This window comes from Tenrec ecaudatus, chromosome 10 (assembly GCF_050624435.1).
Source record: "Tenrec ecaudatus isolate mTenEca1 chromosome 10, mTenEca1.hap1, whole genome shotgun sequence".
Classification (NCBI taxonomy): Eukaryota; Metazoa; Chordata; class Mammalia; order Afrosoricida; family Tenrecidae; genus Tenrec; species Tenrec ecaudatus.
In genome coordinates this window covers 1,665,707-1,683,292 of record NC_134539.1, presented here as the reverse complement: position 1 = coordinate 1,683,292, position 17,586 = coordinate 1,665,707, and the positions used below count along the sequence as shown (strand labels likewise).

Sequence of the window (17,586 nt, the reverse complement as noted above, 5' to 3'; positions counted from 1 at the left end):
CCCTCGGGCCGGGCCCTTCTGCCACCCCCCCATCCCCTCCGAGGGCCCCCGCTGGCCGGCGGCGGGCGCTGCACCGGGCCGCGGTCCTCCGGGCCGCCAGGGGCCGCTGCGGCGGGAGCGGGTCCGCCCTTCTACCCGCCAGTCCGCCCGCGGCGTCGGTTGCCAGGGAGCGCTGAGTCTCGGGCTGCGGGCGGCGCTCAGAGGCAGCGGGTACGGGGGCGGGGGGGGGGGTGCGCGGTCACGGGCGGGGCCTGGGGGCCGCGGAGGGGTGCGGGGTCACGGCTCGGGGGCAGGGACGCGGGCGAAGGGGCTCGGGGCCGCGGCGGCGGGCGGGAAGCGCGACTGGGCCTGGGAGTGGGGGCCGGGTCACAGGAGGGGCAGGGACATGGGCAGAGGGGTGCGGAGTCACGGTGGAGGGCAAGGACGCGGGCGCAGGGGCTCGGGGCCACCGAGGGGGGTGAGGGCGCCAGCGGAGTGCTTCGGTCACGGTGGGGGCAGGGCCGCGGGCGGACACAGGGGTGCGGAGTCACGGTGGAGGCCAAGGACGCGGGCGCAGAGGTTTGGGGTCACGGCGTGGGGGCGGGCTATGAAGATGCAGGCGGAGGAGCTCGGCGGTCCCAGCCGGGACGGGAAGGGGTGTTGGGCCGGAGAGGGGATGGGGTGATGGGCAGGCGGAAGGTGTGGGGCCTGGAAGGGGCGGAGACACGGACAGGGGGCTGGGCCCGGGTGGAAGCTTATTCTCCGCAGCCGCCTTTCGGGTCTGGGCTGGACCCCGCGGCCTTTCCTGCGACCGCACTTTGCCCAGGCTAATACCCAGGGTCGCCCTGCTAAGGGGGCAGGGAGGCCGAGATCTGCCAGGAGCCATGCTGTTGAGTGCGCAGGTGGAGGGTGCCAGCCCACCTGCCAGCAGGACCAGGCTCTCTGCCTGACCCCAAGGGGTCTGGTCCCTGGCCCCTCTGGTCCCAGGCCTCTGACCCTGACCCCTCTGGCCTCTCTGGTCCCTGCCTGGGCTGTGTCCACAATGCTGAGTGCACCTTCCTCTCTGACAGGTGTAAGGAAGCTGTGGCCAGGATCCACTTGTGTGGGCCCTTCCTGGGTCCTTTCTGCCCATCCCCGGGGGACAGTCACCTGCCCGTGTCCTCCTGGGACATGCTCCATGGAGCCCCGACCACGCACTCTCTCCTCAGACGTCTGTAGGTGACAGTGAGCTGGCACTTGAGGGCCCCCGGCCATGCAGCTGACCCTGAGCCTTAGGGACCGCTGCAGGTTGGAGAGGGAGTCCTGGGCCCACCCACCAAGGCGGCCCCACCTGGAGACTGGGCTGCCCAGGCACGTGGGTGTCTGACCATGCCGTCCACCTCGGTGTCCCTGCCCCCCGTGGAGGGGCCGCCCCCACCCGGAGGCACCATGCTCAAGGGGCAGCTGCTACCCAGAGACAAAGCCCGTGCCCCCATTGGGGGGCCTGAGAGGAGCCTGGAGCTCCCAACTAAGGACACACAGGTGGTGGCCAAGGCCCTCAACCCAATACCGCCCGCCAGACCCAGGCTGGAGCGTGCCCTATCCCTGGATGAGAAGGGCTGGAGGCGCCGCCGCTCCCGAGCCAGCCAGGAGGGCCTGGAGCAGGACCAGGGCGTGCCCCACAGCAGCGGCCCCAAGGACCCTGCCCGCAGCAGCTCACCGCCCTGCCTGAGCACTTCTTTGCAAGAGATCCCCAAGTCGCGCCGGGCCCCAGGCAGCCCTTCCTCGTGGGGCAACTGCCTGTCGGGCATGGTCAGCACGTCCCTGGACCTGTTGCACAGAGAGCCTGCCGCAGCGGTGAGCACCCCCAGGCTGGCCAGCATGCTGCCCCCCCGCCCTCTGCCCGCTGTGGACCTGAGCATCTCCGCAGACTCGCTGAGGACAGCCAGCACAGGGGGCCCCGACCATGAGGATTTCCGACATCGGGTGCAGAAGAAGCTGGTCCGAGCCCACAGCAGCCTGGGCCCCAGCTGGCCGCGCAGCCCCCTGGCCTGCGACAGCTGCTCCCTGCACTCGGCAAGGTCCACCTTCAGTCTCCTGGCGCCCATCCGTGCCAAGGATGTGCGCAGCAGGTAGGCCACCACGCCTCCACGAGGGCCACAGAGTCAGTCCACCCCAGTGTCTTTTCAGAATAACCTCCCCCTTCTGTGCTGGGCCCCAGGCCAAGAGAGAGTGTGAAGTGGCCACCAGGAGGGATTTTGAAAGTTTCGTGGAAAAATCCCTCTCCCTGCCCCCCGCCGCCCCGCACCTTGTCAGCAGCTTGAACCCACCAACTTCTCAGGGAGAAAGACGAGGCTGCAGGGCTCCCGCGAGGTTTCCAGTCTGGCCCGTAGGTGGGCCTGTAGGTGGGTCCGACGTAGGTGGGTCAGACGCCACTGGGTGCTGGCTTCCTGCAGCTGCAGCGAGACAGTGCAGCCACCAGGGGCCGCGTGTCCCAGGCTCCTCTGGAGGAGAAGGTCCAGGTGTGGGCAGGTGTGCCGGGCTGCCCCAGCCTTGTGCTTGTCACTTGGCTTTTCCCTGGCCTTGGGCCGCCTGGGGCTCACAGCCCACCACACTGCAGAGACTACCGCCCCCCCCCCCAACCCCGAGGTCCCGGAGTCAGGATGTGGCCAGGGGGCTCCCAGGAGCCCACTGACTTTCCAGTGAGTGCCACGCCCCGCTGACCCAGCGGTTGGACTACACCCTTGACATCCAGGCAGAGGACCCCCTCCACGCCTCCAGGGCCCCCCCGCCCCCCGAGAAGCCCCCACATTCCATCCGGTAGACTTCCTGACCGCTCAGCTCCGCCTGGGGATGCTGCAGGGAGGCTCTGCGTGCGCGGTGGGGCCGGGAGCAGTCGGGCAGACACTGAGACAGAGTGCATGGTGGTGCCACACCTCCTGCCTGCCTCTGGCCTGGAGCGGGCGTGGCCATGCCCACCCGCTCTGCCCTCAGCCCCTAGCACAGCTGACTGTGTGCCTGTGGGACACCGTGCTGAAAGAGTCACCGTCTCCGAATCCCACAAGGGGCAGTGCTGCCCTGCCCTCTGGGGGTGGCTGTGAGTTGGGAGGAGCGGGAGCAGGCCAGGAAGCCTCTCAGGTGAAGGGTGCGTCTGCACCTGACCCACGTGACAAGCAGCCGGGGTGGGGGCTCACTCTGGAGGCCTCGGGGTCCCAGCTTCACGGAGATCCCAGCGAATTGGGCTCTCAGCATGCTGGTGAGGGCAGACGCCGTGTCTCTCTCCACGTGACGGACAGGAGCCAGAGGAGGGCTGTGGGTTTCACATGCCTGCCCCGCAGCACAGAGAAAATCCTGGGCTCTGACTGGCTGAGGCAGGTGGACAGCAGAGCCCACCTGCTTCCCAGGCAGCACCTGCTCCGCTCCTCCTGACCATGCACACACTGCCCTTGGGCTGCCCTGGGGGTCCTGACTGGCTGGTGGCCCCAAGGTGTGCCTACCTCTCGCCCACTGGGCACCCTATTGTTTGGTTGAAAATCACGCTGCATGGCCACCTGGCCTGAAGGTGTGGGTGTGGGGAAGGACCCAGCCTTCGGGGTCCACCAGTTTCTATCTGACCAGTCCACGTGGTCACGTGTCGCGGTTTGAGTTTTGCCCCAGTTTCTCTGCCCAGCACCTGCTCCTTCTGGTCTCCTCTGGACAAGGGGTCACCAATGGTCCCCTTAGACGGCTGCTCATGAGTGAGCCCCAGACCCCAGTGCTTTTCGCCCAATTGTCTGTGAACGATGTCATGCCAGTCGGCCTTGGTGCCCCTGCCCCAGGCCCAGTGACTCGTCCCCTCGAGATGCCTGTCCATGCCTTGGGCAGTCGCCCTACCTTTGCCTGGCGTGCATGTGCGCCGCCACGTTCTTGGCTGTGCTCTGTCAAGCCTACTTGTGCGCCCCCACCCAGGCGACCTGGGGGTCTGTCCCCGACCCCCTCCTACTCCATGGTTGCGGGGTGGACATGTGGCTGTTAAGGCCAGCACGCCTCTCGGGCATTCTGGACCCGAGCGGAGAGCCTGGCCCTGCCCGTCTGCCCCTGTGGCTGCTGTGGATGCAGGCGAGGCCAAGGAAGGACAGGGGCCCTGGCTGGGGTGGTAGATGGAACCCCCCCACACACAACTCCGGGCGGCTCTGTGATGGGGAGGGTGCCGTGCACTGGAGACGGGGCCCTGACACCAGCCCTGCCCCCGACTCTGGGCACCCCCGGTTCACACAGCTTTGACATTACTAAGCATTGTGGGAGGTGCGGGATGACACACCAGACAGCCCTGGCAGCATGGTCCAGCGGGTGTGCTGGTCGCCAGGGACAAGCCCAGGAGTGCACCCTGTGGAGCGGGGCCGCCGACCGTGGCACATCTCGCCCCCTGACGACCCAGAGCTAGTGGGAACCATCTGGGGAGCGGGTCAGGGCGTCTGGGGGCAGGCCTGTGTGGGCAGCGCAGCACAGGCCCTGTGACCCGGCATCCCCACACCAGGAGGAAGTCAGCTGTAGCCTTGGGAGTAGGTGGCCCCCAGTACTGTGGCTCTGTGTCCCCTCCCCTCCCCCAGGTGGGTGGGGCTTCCGGGCACTCAGTCACCTGGCCTCCTCCCACAGAAGTTACCTGGAGGGCAGCCTCCTGGCCAGCGGGGCCCTGCTGGGGGCAGAGGAGCTGGCACGGTACTTCCCAGACCGCAGCGCGGCCATCTTCGTCGCCACCTGGAACATGCAAGGCCAGAAGGTAGGCCCGCCCGCCCTCCGCCTTCGGGGCCACCAGGACCCCTCAGGCAGCGCCACAGGCATCTCACCCCATCCCGCCACCCCACCCTGTGCCCCTCAGGAGCTCCCTGCGAACCTGGACGAGCTGCTGCTGCCCGCCGGGGCTGACCTCGCCCAGGACATGTACATCATCGGCGTGCAAGAAGGCTGCTCCGACAGGCAGGTTTCTGCCGCCCTGTGGTGGGCCTGGGGGCCGGAGGGCTGCTGTCTGAGACACCGTGGGTGGTGGACACGGGCCACCCCCAGTAAGAACCTTACCCCGTGATGGCCTGAGCAGGAGGTCGCCCTCGTCCCTCAGCCGGCCTGGCCTTCCGGTCCACCGGGGTTGCCCTGTGGGTCTCAGAGCAACGACCGTGCTTCCTCCGCAGGCGGGAGTGGGAGGCCTGCCTGCAGGAGACCCTGGGGCCCCACTACGTGCTGCTCCACTCGGCAGCCCACGGCGTGCTCTACCTGTCTGTCTTCCTCCGCAGGGACCTCATCTGGTTCTGCTCAGGTAGCACGGTTCAGGGCAGATGGCGGGCCTCGGGGCAGGGCGGGGCAAGTCGGGCTTGGTCCGGCAGCTCCAGGTGTCCCTCCCCCGCAGAGGTGGAGAGCGCCACGGTGACCACCCGAATTGTGTCCCACATCAAGACCAAGGGCGCCCTGGCTGCCAGCTTCACCTTCTTCGGCACCTCCTTCCTCTTCATCACATCCCACTTCACCTGTGAGTCCTGGCGGAGCTGTGAGGGCAGGGTTGCTGGGGGCGGGGGGGAGGTCTGCTCGCAGCCGAGGGGTGAGCGGGCTGATGGTGCCGTCCTGGGCTGGGAGTTGCGGGGGGCCACAGGCGCAGGACCCTATGGATTCTAGAGATGGGTGGGCCATGTGGCTGGGGGAAGGTCAGTGCAGGCAGCAGCAGCTGGACAGAGTTCAGAGGGTGGCTCGGGAGGACGCAGCTCCCTGAGGAATGTGCAGATGAGGAGCTGGGCAACCCAGAGGGAGAACGCACACACTGGGCGCCTCTGAGGAGTGGACAGTTGGGCCCTGGCTGCCGCGCGGAGGATCCAGGCAAACTGGAGCGATGCAGACACCCGCTGACGGAGCTGCCAGGCTGATGGCGTCAGGAGAAGCGGCTCCGATGTGGCATCCCCGGCTCAGATGTCTCAACAGGTGAGCCGAGCAGCTCACCGTCCATGTCGAGAACCAGGGAGACAGCTGCCCGCCGGCCGTCCGGGACATGCCCTGCCTAGGAAAGCCGGCCCAAAGACTGCAGCCGTGCCTGAACACCAGGAGCCCCCAGCCAGCCGCTCCGTGGGAGGAAGACGGAGCTCTCCGCTCCGGTGAACAGTGACAGTCTTGGAAGCCCACGGGGGCAGTGCTGCCCTGTCTCGGGGGGTCCCTGAGGCGGCATCAGCTCGACGGCCATCATCAGGGTCACAGCAAGTCAAGTCTCGTTGAAGATCCATCCGAAACCGTCTTTTTCCAAAACCACAGCCGGATGTCAACCAGGAGCCGCCAAGAAGACAAGCTGCACCCAGAAAGGAACCCAGAACGATGCCTGCCGGGCCCCTGCCGGAGAAAGGCCATCACACAGGAGGGCCAGCCTGGTGAGGAATGGGCCCTGTCTGCCCGCACAGACCTCCCTGTCCATGGACCAAAAGGGGCCGTGGGCGCGGGGCAAGCGGAGGCCGCGTGGTTCGGAGTCAGGAGACTGCGTCCAGTGCGGTCCTCCCATGTGTGCGCGGGAGCTGGCTGTCGGACAGTTCTCGTCAGTGCGCCGCGTCTGCAGCCTCTCCTCCTTCAGAGCGCTGCCCCTCAAGCGACGGCCGCCGTAGGCTCAGTGCCTTCCGGCCCCGTCGCGGACCACGTGGTGTCCAGGCTTTCCGTGGGTTCTCAGTGGCCAACTCTGCCAGCGTGGCCGGCTGTTCCTTTGTCGTCTGTAAGTCCTGCTGACACCTGGTCACTTGGGGGAGGGGCCCTGGGACTGAAAAGCCTCTGACCGCCTCCAACACGACAGCAGTGCACAGCAAGGACGTCCCGTGAGGCCGTGGGCACACCTGGCCTCAGGGCCCTGGCATTTCCCGATGCTGGGCACGGAATAAGGAGCCTGGCAGGCAGAGAATCGGTGCCCTTGAACTGTGGTCTCGGAGGCAGATGTTTGCTGGAAGTCCGTGGACAAGCCCAAGAGCAGCGTGTCTGTCCTGTGGGGAAGCAGGGCCAGCACGGCGAGGACGGCGGTGCTGTCAGGGGAGACGTCCCTGGGAAGTGACGGGAAAGCACTCAACAAGAAGGACGGACGGACACAGGCTCCGACGGAAGCACCAGAGGACCTGGCAGCGGACGGGCACTGTCTCCTCCTCCTGCGTCCGTTGCTAAGAGTCGGCCCCTCCCAGCAACGAGGCTGCTGTCAGACCGAGCGAGGCCGTCCCAGACGCTCCTGAGCGTGAGGTCCCGAGATGGACGGACACAAAGGCCGCAGCAACAGGGCCACCTGTAACTGAGACGGCACAGTGCCGACAAGAGCGAACGCACACATGCGTGTGCACAGGTGTGCATATCCACGTGCATGCACACATGCCCGTACATGCGTGTACACATGTGTGCACATATCAGGGGTCCCCCCTCCAAAAAAACAGAATTTTTTTGAAAGCTTTATATTTTTTTCACAGAACAAACCTTATCACCTTCAAAGTCTTCTCCGTTACCCTCAATACATTTGTCACATCTGCGATTCCGTTCTTGGAAACACTGTTCGAGCGCATCTGTTTGGGTGGCTGGCAGCACCTCCTTTTTTCCTTCACCTCCTCTACGTCGTCGCAAACAGTCAGACGGAGCGAGGTCGGGCGGGTCGGGTGCCTGGGGCCAGAGAGGCAGGCTGGTTTCCCCCAACTGGCGCCCTGAGACGCTGCGTGCGCTGGAGCTCCGTCCTGCCGGCAGAGCAATCGCTGTCTGCGCCCAGGCAGGCCTGCTTGGCCACACCGTGTCGCACCAGGTTTCAGAGCCTCTGGAGCGAAGGGAACGAACTCTGTTCAGCACGTGGCAGACGCCACAACGGGGTTTGTCACCAGTTGGCACTTCCTTCACCTTTGTAGAAATGAGGAAACCACTTGTACACTTGCGTTTCCCCGCAGTGCTGTCCGTGTGGCAGCTGCGTTCAGCGTCACGGCAGGAAACACAATTCCACGGCCACACGCTGTTCTCTTAAGTCGACCAGCGCACGAAAAAAGGTTCGAGCGAAATTGCTTTTATGAAAAAACTCACTGTGACCAGAGAGAACCTTCCGAGGTGATGTCACCGGGCGTGCTGGCTCACATGCTACGAGAGCTCCGCCCAGCAGAGCTTGTTTCCATTGGGGGGCACCCCTTGGATGCCCGCATGTGCACGCCCACACACATGTGCATGCACACGCGTGTGCATGTGCACAAGGAGCATCGGAAGCTGTGGAACTGTGGAAAGAGCCGTCGGGGAGCCTCCTGGGCGCGCAGCCCACCCTCCCTCCCTCTGTGCATGGGGCCGCTGCTGCCTTGCGAGCTTCAGAGAATCGCTTGGAAGAGGAAGCCCTTGCGTGGTCCTGTCCCGGCTGTTTTCTTTGTGAGGGGGGAGACTCATGCACCACCAGGTGTCCCCATTCGCCCCTGCTCCCATGCAATTGAGCCCCACTCCCTCACTCTGAGCCCGCCCTCAGCCCTCCCCCATGAGGGCCCCCAGGGCTGCAGGCGAGCCCTGACCTTGTCGCAGGGCAGTGAGCTGCCGAGGGAGGGCTGGCAGGGAGCCACCAGCAGGGTGCTGGCCTGACTGGGGACCCACGGCCCCGTCTGCGATTCTGCCCTGGGGCCCCGCCCCATCTGTCTCTCACTGCAGCCGGAGAAGGGAAGGTGGCAGAGCGGCTCCTGGACTACTCTCGGACCATCCAGGCCCTGGCCCTGCCCAAGAGCGTGCCAGACACCAACCCCTACCGCTCCAGCCCCGGTGAGCTGGGACCTACCGGTGGGGAGAGCCGTGTCCCGAGAAGCCATGGAGCACTGGCCAGAGGAGATCTGGTCACCCTGTGGCAGCATGGGGGTGGGCAGCGGGTGGGCAGATGTGCCCACAAGGCCGTGGGAGGCAGGGGGCCTGGGGAATGGGTGTTCTGTTTGGCACCCTGAGTCTGCGCCCTGGTGCTCTGGGGGGTGGGGTGGACGCCAGCACTCATGAGCCGCCCGCATCCCAGTGGACGTCACCACCCGCTTCGATGAGGTCTTCTGGTTCGGGGACTTCAACTTCCGGCTGAACAGCGGGCGGGCGGCTGTGGAGGCCCTGCTGGGCCAGAAGCCAGAGGTGGACACGTCGGCCCTGCTGGAGCATGACCAGCTGACCAGGGAGATGCGGCGAGGCCAGTGGGGGCACCTGGATGGGGGCGGGGATTGGGGCCTGGGGCAGGCGGGGTCCGAGCCCACGTCTGTGCTGCTGCAGGAGCCGTCTTTAAGGGCTTCCAGGAGCCTGCCATCCACTTCCTGCCCTCGTACAAGTTCGACGTGGGCAGGGACACCTACGACAGCAGCTCCAAGCAGAGGACACCCTCCTACACGGTGAGCACCCACCGCCAGGGCACCCCAGGCTGCACGGCGGACAGCCCAGTGTCCCTGGGAGGGAAAGGGGACAGCAGGTTACCACCAGGCCATCCCCTCCCCCACCCCCCAAGGCCCAGATGGGAGCCCAGCCAGGGACGCTGGGCACCTGGGGTGCAGCAGCCAGTCTGGGGGAACCTGCGAGGGCGGGGCAGAGATGGCTGGGCCTCCAGGGAGAGGTGGGTGGCGAGGGCAGGCTGGCAACCTCGCGACACGGTTGTCCTTCCGCAGGACCGGGTGGTGTACCGCAGCCGGCACAAGGACGACATCTGCCCGGTCAGGTACTCGTCCTGCGCCAGCATCAGGACGTCCGACCACCGCCCCGTGTATGGCCTGTTCCGCGTCAGAGTGCGGCCCGGCAGGGACAAGTCAGTGCCCAGCGCCGCTCTCGGGCTCCAGGGGAGGGCACAGGTGGTGGGGTCCCAGTGTGGGGTGCACCGTGGGGGGTGGGGGCAGGAAGGGAAGACCTGTGGCTCCAGGCTCGAGCTTGCAGGATTGGGAGCGGGTTAGCACTGGGGGCTGAGGGTGGACAGGACAGGCAGTGAGCGAGCGTCCTCTCTGTGCCCAGCATCCCGCTGGCCGCCGGCAGGTTTGACCGAGACCTGTACCTCCTGGGCATCCGGAGGCGCATCTCCAAGGAGACGCAGAGGCAGCAGGCGTTGAAGAACCAGAGCTCCAGTGCCGTCTGCACCGTTTCCTGAGCCGGGGTGGGGGGCTTGCTGAGCCCTCCCGTGGGTGTCCCTCCCCTCGCCAGCACCATGGGGGTGGCTGGCGTCCTGCAGAGGCACTGACGCCGTGGGGCCCTTCTCCAGCCCAGCATGGCTTATCATGGTGTCCCCAAGAGCAGGCCCCTGAAGCCCCTAGGTGCGTGTGTGGCCATGCCCCAGACATCAGCCCACGTTTTGAGAGTCAGGGTAGCCACACCCTGGCGGGGCCCCTTGCCCACTGTTTGTAGCCAGGGGCCTCCAGCCCCAAGCAGGGCACTGACTCCCCAGGCTTGGAAACCACCTGACCAGAGCGGGCATCGCAGGCCAGAGGCAGCCACCCTCCAAGGGCCTGGCCGGGCTCCCAGCGGGGCACCCCTCGGGCCTGTGGGAGACAGGAGCCTGCGTTGATGCCGGGAACCGTGGAGGTGCTCGTCCCGTCCCAAGCCGCCGTGCAGCTTGGCGTCACCCCGTGTCGGCCTGGCGCTCCTAACAGCCACCCAGCCCCTCCTGAAACGCCAGCCTTGATGGCCAAAACCTGTGTCCAACTTAGTCTTTCAATGTATTTATTTTTCCATATTTATATTTTTAAATAAAGGCATCTATTGAACCTGAACTCTTTCTGGCCAAGGACCGACTCTTAGAAATGAGCCTTGGGCGTACCCACCCCTCACCTGGCTCCCGAGGTCAGAGTGCTCATGGCAGCCCAAGCCAGGGCTCCAAGCCCAGCACCCATCAGTCCCCACTCTGGGCCTGGTGAGCAGGGCGAAGCAGTCACTGGGCATGGCCCTCTCCGACCATGTGGCTATTGGTGCTGCTCCGGGGGGGAGTGCTTTCGGCAGTTAACAGGTGGAAGGCGCTGGGCCCACCGAGGCCGGGCCTCCCGGAGCTGCGGGGCGGTGGGTGGGGGCCCGGTTCCAGTGACCGCTGCCAGCCCGTCTGTCAGTGGGAAATGTTTCTGGTTTCTTCAGTGAAGTAGGCCCTGCCGTGCAGGGGAGTGGCGGTCACTCTGGGCGCAGCAGGGCCCGGGTCAGAGGCAGGTCTTACCCGATGGACAGCAGCTTCTAGACAAGGGAATGGCACTCTGGCCAGTGGGCTGCAGCAAGAGCCCAGGGAGGCCAAGGTGACAGACAGGTGTGCAGGCTGGAGAGGCCCAAGGGTCAAGAGCAGGAGACTGCGTGGGGAGAGGCAGGCAGTGGCCCCAGGAGGATGAACGGGGGCTTCTGGAGAAAACCAGAGGGCTGCAGGGCCCGGTGAGACGGGAGCACGACGGGCAACGGTCTCACGTGGATGCATTGCACCCCGGTGGTGGCCAGTGAGGCGGTCAGCTGAAGTAGCTGGAACCCTGGACAACTCAGCAGGGCCTCAACCGAGCCAGGCTGAGTGGGCTCCCTGTCCCTGCAGTGCTCCCAACACAGACTGGTCTGGGTGGAGGCTGAGGGGCCCACAGGTCAGGCAGATGAGGAACAATCCCAGGTGCAACGACAGCGAGTTTATTCAGCACCCTTCCCCGCAGGCAGTGGTGAGCCCCGGCCCAGGTGCCCCACGTGGAGGCCTGCGGCTCAGGGGCTTGCCCCTCACCTGCTAACAACACACGGCTCCTGAGCCTACACACACCGCCGTGGGCCACCTTCGGCACTGCTGCCAGGGGGACGGCTGGGCCTCGCAGACGAGCTCCGTGCAGTAGGGGTGCCTGAGCAGCCCGTCCTCACACTGCCGCATACAGCCAAGTGGGCAGTCACCAGAGAGCTCGCCTCTGCAGCGTGCCAGGAGGGAGCAGCACAGCGCCTTCCTGCGCCCGGTGAGCACGGCCAGAGTGCGATGGAGGGCAGTCAGTGCTGGGGGCAAGAGCTAGGGGGTGTGGGCAGCGGGAGCCGGCTCCGGTTCTGGAGGCAGGGTGGCAGCGGGAGCCGGCGCTGATGTCTGGGCAGGGGTGGAACTCGGGCAGCCCCTTGGGGCCTGCCATGCGCTACCGGAAGAGGCGGTACGTCCTGGGCAGGCGCCCATCTCGGCTGGACAGGGCTTCCTGGATGTGCTCGTAGGGTGGCAGGTCACTCAGGTCGCCCAGCGCGGCCACAGCAGGCTTCCCTCGGAGCATCTTGGAAGCCACTCTCTGGATGTCATCTGCAGTCACGTGACCTGGCAGAGGGCAGAGGGGTCACTGGGGCACACTGGACGGCGGCCTGGCACACAGCCCGGCAGGAGTCCAGGGCACTCACTGATGAGGGCACACAGCTCGTGGGGCAGCTTCCTGGAGTGGGTCGCCAGCACCTGTCTGCCCACGTCCTCGAAGATGACCGGCCGCGCCTCCAGGTTCATCATGAGCATTGACGACAGCTGTGTCTTGGCCCTCGCCAGCTCCACCTGTGGGTAGCACAGGGACAGCGTCCTGGAAGCACCAGACCAGCGGGGGTGCAGGCCCAGCTCCCCCTGAAGCCGCCAACCGCCCATCTTCTTCTCTGGTGGGGCTGGGGCTGTGCCCCCTGGGCCATCACCAGGCCTGCCCACCAGGACCGCCCATGAGTCCCGCGGACCAGGGCCCACGGAGGGAGCTGCTGGCCGACACTGGACCAGCAGCACAGACCTGGAAAGAGGGACTGGGGACAGGACACCAATGGAGCCCAGGGCTCCTCAGGGAGCAGGCACTTCACCAGGGATCCATGTGTGTTAAACCTCCTCCTCCTCCTCCCAGAGATGAACACACACACACGCCACGGACCCGGGAGTCTCGAGGACACCCGGGAGCCGCCAGCTACACTGTCACGAATGGCACCCGCTCCCGCCAGGGCTCCGGCCTCCCGCTGCCCCCACGTGAGTACGTGGAGACCATAAGCGCTGAGAAAGGAGTCCCCGCCCTGCACGGGCGACTCACCCCGTCCACCACTCCGCCCATCAAGATGAACTCCTTCGTGACGATCTCCACCATCTCTCGGACCTGCAGGAGACCGTGGGGGCAGCAGGTGGGCACCATCCTCCCTGGGGCGTCCTGCCCCCTTGGGGCCCTGGCCACGAGGGCTCTCCCAGAGGCTAACAAGGTAGTGTAATGCCTGCCCTGGGGCTGCTCCCTACAAGGTCAGCCGTTAGGAACCCTGGCAGCGTAGCCTTGCCCACGGGGTCGGTCGCTGAGAGTCTGAGTGACTCACCTGCCGGGGGTCTGCGCTGGCGTGGATGCACAGGAGGCCCGTGTCCTCGTAGCTGTGATGGTAGGACGTGGCGCTGTACATCCAGTGGTGCCTGCGGGAGACAGGGTGCTGGCCACATGCACACGGCCCCCTGGTGCCCCTGCAGTGTGTGGCCTGTGGCCCTGGCGGCCCCCACCTGTTGAGCACGTTAAGGTAGAGCCTCGTGAACATGCCCTTCCCAGGGCCGCCGGCAGAGAAGGAGCCGCCCCCGCCCATCATCATGTTCAGCACGGCAAAGGGGATGAAGTCGTCTTCCTGCAGAGACCAGCGTGTGCTCGCTTGTGGGGCAGACGTGGGGGATGGGGCTGTCCCCTCTGCCTGACCCCCGCTGCGCTCACCAGGAAAGAGCAGCTCTCCAGGCCCACCATGACGTGTGTCAGCTCCGGCATCGGGCGGGGCCCCAGGCTAGTGCTGGACATGTCGCGTTCCAGCTGTGCCCAGCACAAACACACGGCCCAGTGAGTGGCAGCCAGCTATGACCCCGACCAGCCTGTGGCCAGCGTGCACCACCACCCACCGGTGCACGTCAGGGTGCAATATGGGTGGGTGGGTGGAGGCCACGGTGTCAGAGGGACCCAGAAGTGCTGAGAGGACCCGCCAGCCCTGTTACCTTGACAATGCCCCCGGTGTACTGCGCCACCGACCTGTCGGCCTCTACGTCCCCCACGTCCCCCCAGGCTGGCTGGGCCCCCAGGAGGTGCCTGTGCGCGCACTGGACCAGGCGCTCGTGCTCCACGCCCACGCCGGCCAGCACCATGCGCTCGGGCCTGTAGTAGGCGCCAAGGTAGGCGTGCAGCGCCTGCCGGTCGATCTTGGCGATGTTCTCAGGGGGGCAGAAGCGGTGCAGGCCCACAGTGTTCTCCCTGAAGGCAGCCTGCAGAGGTAGGAGGGTCACCTTGTATGCAATTCCCCATAGAAGGACTCCTAGTCACCCTGCCCCCTCCCTGGGGGTTGACCCGCAGACCCCACCCTTCCAGGAGTGCTCCACACTGGACAGTTAGCCCCCAGGTGGGCAGCCAGAGCCACGGGTGGGGCTGCAAAGGGAGGGCGGAAACCTAGGGGCGGCTCGACGCTGGGAGCCGGGCGTGGCTTCATGGCAACTCCAGGAGGCAGCACAGAGTGACCATGCCATCACCCCGCCGTGGGTTAGCATGGACTCACAGTGGCCGGTCCTCCTGGGCAGGGCGCCCCTCTAGACCTTTGGGGGCAGATAGCACCCCTTTCTCAGAGCGCCTGGCGAGTCCTAGCACTAGGGTTACTCTCTACCCAGAGAGCACACTTGTGTCCTGGCCCGCGGCCAGCATGAAGGACGAGGGTGATGACAGCTCGCAGCAGCAGGCAGCCCACTGACCACACCCCACCTGCCTCGGGTGGGCACTGGAGCAGTCCCCAGGGGCGGGAGAAGCTCTCACCTCGTGGACCATCTCGGTCAGCAGAGGCTCGGGGTCTGGCCTCATGTTGAGGTCCTCCAGCTCAAACTGCACAGCCATCCGTGTCATGTCCAGCTCCTCGTCTGCAAAGGGACATGGCCCCACCTGGTTGCTGGGCCCGGGCCCACACCGCCCCTTCCCCAGTCAGGAAGGCAGCAGAGGCGCCTGAGCCCCGTGCTGTGAGCGGGTGCCCCAGGATGCAGAGAACACCTCCTCCTAGGGCGGCGACACTGCCCTCACAGGTCATTGAGAGCCTGGTCTGCCAGGGCCAGGCCGAGTGCTCTGCGAGAGGGAAGGATGCTTCCGCCAACAGTCATAAACTGTCATCAGTGGCAAACCCAGGCCTCCAGCAGAGTGGTCGCCCACCAGCCCACCACAGCCCCCAGCCCCCGCCGCACCTGTCAGCCGGGGCTGCAGGACCACGTCTGCCAGCAGGCCCACCACTGTGTCCAAGCCCCTGGCGTCAGCAGACACGGCATACATGGTGGTGTCCCTGAAAGGTGAGGACAGCCAGCCTGCAGTCGCCATGGCGGCCCCAGCTCATGCTGGCCTCACACGGGGTGGCAGGAGGACGCACACAGCCTGGGCCTGTCTACAGGCCTGTGTGCCCCAGGTGCCCAGGTGCAGAGGTTACCTCCAGCACCCAGCGTTGTGGGAACACTCAGGTGATGACTCCCCCTCCCTGCACACAGGTCCTGGAGGGCCCAGCACTGTGAGGAGGAAGCTGGAACTGAGTTAGCCCAACTGGACGTTATGTGTGTGGGGGGGGGGGGGTGAGGTGCTGGAGCCAGAGGGTCTGTGCCAGGAGCTGGGAGCTAACGGTTCTGAATAGACCTCTCTACAACCTAAACACATCGCCCCGTTACGTACTGACCTGACGTTGACTCTGAGCACCTGCACTCAGGTCCTGGCCTCTACATGTGTCGGTTCCACTCCTTGAAAGCACTCCTCTGCCTGCCTGCCTGCCACCGTCCCCAGGACCAGCTTAGGGGCCCAGCACCCCGCCCCCTCCCGGTGGTGCCCTGCTGCACACTGCATATTCCTCCACCAGGGTTTGGCCTGCCCACCTCCCAGAAGCTGTGAGACTCTGACCCCGGCGCATGCGGGGGTGGGGGGTGGGGGGTGGGTGGGAGGGCTTCCGGGAGCTGGTACCTTGACGTCTGGCAGTCGCAGATGCCCCCGTGCTCTTCCAAGGTGAGCAGAATCTCATCTTTGCTGCCAAACCGGGCGGTTGACTATCGAAGGAACAAGACAGCCAGGTGAGCGTAAACCACAGCCCGCCACAGGGAGACATAGCCAGAGCTTCTGCTTGCTTCCAGGGTCCGTGAGAACAGGGCCTCTCCCAGGCAGGCACGACCTGAGCAGCCCTGCCATCCATCGGCACCCTAACCCAACCCACCCAACCTTCTCAAGGACCGGCTCACACATGGCACACTGGACACTGACCGAAAACGCCAACTTTTCCAGAAAGTGGGCAATTCCACTGAGGTACTTTGCTTCATATCTTGATCCCGAATTAATGAGAACTGGGGGGGAGGGCGGGGGGAGGAAGAGAACCCGGAGGGTGAGCCACGTATCCAACCAGCAGCGTACACCCGAGGGAGCTCCGCGGCAGCTCAGGGCTGACTGTGACTGTGGCAGTGGCTTCACAGAGGCAGCACGGCAACACTTGTCACTGTCCCCCTGCAGCACCTGCTGCACCCCAACAAGCATTGCTTTATCCTCCCCAGATACAACTGCCCGTTATTGGTGGGAGACTGCTAGAGACATAGAAAGGCAGGAAGGAGGGGGTGGGGTGAGGCGGCCACCTGGAATGGCAGCGCCCACCCCTGTTAAAGACTCATCACATGCCAATTGCCACCCAGAGGCCCCAGCGGGGCGGGCAGGCCACCCTTCAGACGGTACTTACTGCCCACGGTACAAAACTGCCCAAACTTATTTTGCGAAGCCACACGCAGCCCGTTGTCCAGGGTGGTAACTTTGGTCTCAAACTTCTCCTGGCCGTCAGCGGTGGCAAAGACAGGCTTGGGCACGCCGGGCAGGGGAGACGAGAGGGGGACGCTGGGATAGGTGCCGCTGCTGCTGAACTGCCTGCACGCAGCCGGTCCAAACCTACAGCCGGCCGAGAGAGGGGCCGCGTCAGGGCCAACTGCGAGAGGCAGCGGGGTGCAGGGGGCGCCGGATGATTCGGCTCTCAGGCTTCTCACTTCTCCGCAGCCCAGGGCCAAGGGCTGCACTTGGAAGAGGGGCGGCTGCCTGGCGGCCAGGACGGCATGGACCCGGCCGACACCTCCTGGAGGAGCTGGTCTGGAAGCCCCCCGGCTCGGAGGAGCGCACCGAGCTGCCCGGTGCGTGTACACGGGCCTTCGGTCCACTCCCCATCCAGCTCCACTGCGGCCCGGCTGCCCTCGCCCTTCTCACCTGGCTGCCCCTGCCCATCGGGCCGTCCTGAGGTTGGTCCTGCCTGTTACCCCCCAGCTCCCGGGCCTACAACGTGTGGGGGTGGCCTGAACGCCCTGCTCGCCGCCCTCGCCGTCGCGGCCCCCCGCCGGGTGCTCAACGCACGTGTGCGGCTGCCAGGCCGGCGGGAAGGGACCCCCAGGGGAGAAGAGCGCAGCGTCCGCGGCAGGGACGACTCGGGTCCCGAGCAAAGTCGTAGCTCTGCGGATCTCGGGCTGCCCCGGGCCGGGCCTCCCGGGGGGACGCGCGGCGGGAAGGGGCGCCGGACACATGGGGCGCGGGACCAGGACCCCGAGACTGGACCCCGGGAAGACGCGCACCGCCCTGGCCCCGGGCCGACCCCCGGGTCACCTCAGCCGCGAGCGGCCCCACGAGCCGGAGCGCCGCAGCAGGCGCGTCGCCGCCAGCACCGCCGCCGCCATCTTGCGTCTCCGCCCACCGCTTCTGGCGTCACTTCCGCCGCCGGCCCGGC

The 17,586-nt window shown here is 66.1% G+C and overlaps 2 protein-coding genes across 2 annotated transcripts; one reads left to right on the top strand and one right to left on the bottom strand.

Moving 5' to 3' along the window:
- Positions 1-133: 133 nt before the first annotated feature.
- Positions 134-10,658, top strand: INPP5E (inositol polyphosphate-5-phosphatase E). The gene is made up of 11 exons (XM_075559818.1): positions 134-210; positions 1,050-2,090; positions 4,594-4,717; positions 4,817-4,914; positions 5,124-5,248; positions 5,339-5,458; positions 8,593-8,700; positions 8,942-9,103; positions 9,184-9,299; positions 9,570-9,706; positions 9,907-10,658. The coding sequence occupies exons 2-11, from the start codon at positions 1,348-1,350 to the stop codon at positions 10,037-10,039; spliced, it is 1,866 nt and encodes a 621-aa protein (XP_075415933.1). The 5' UTR covers positions 134-210; positions 1,050-1,347; the 3' UTR covers positions 10,040-10,658.
- An 861-nt stretch (positions 10,659-11,519) lies between these two features.
- On the bottom strand, positions 11,520-17,562 carry PMPCA (peptidase, mitochondrial processing subunit alpha). Its single transcript, XM_075559819.1, has 13 exons — positions 17,466-17,562; positions 16,564-16,766; positions 16,101-16,180; positions 15,807-15,889; positions 15,053-15,147; positions 14,637-14,737; positions 13,835-14,098; positions 13,563-13,655; positions 13,361-13,479; positions 13,186-13,276; positions 12,915-12,977; positions 12,262-12,406; positions 11,520-12,181 (listed from the first exon to the last, which is right to left on the bottom strand). The coding sequence occupies exons 1-13, from the start codon at positions 17,534-17,536 to the stop codon at positions 12,012-12,014; spliced, it is 1,578 nt and encodes a 525-aa protein (XP_075415934.1). The 5' UTR covers positions 17,537-17,562; the 3' UTR covers positions 11,520-12,011.
- Between the last annotated feature and the right edge of the window lie 24 nt (positions 17,563-17,586).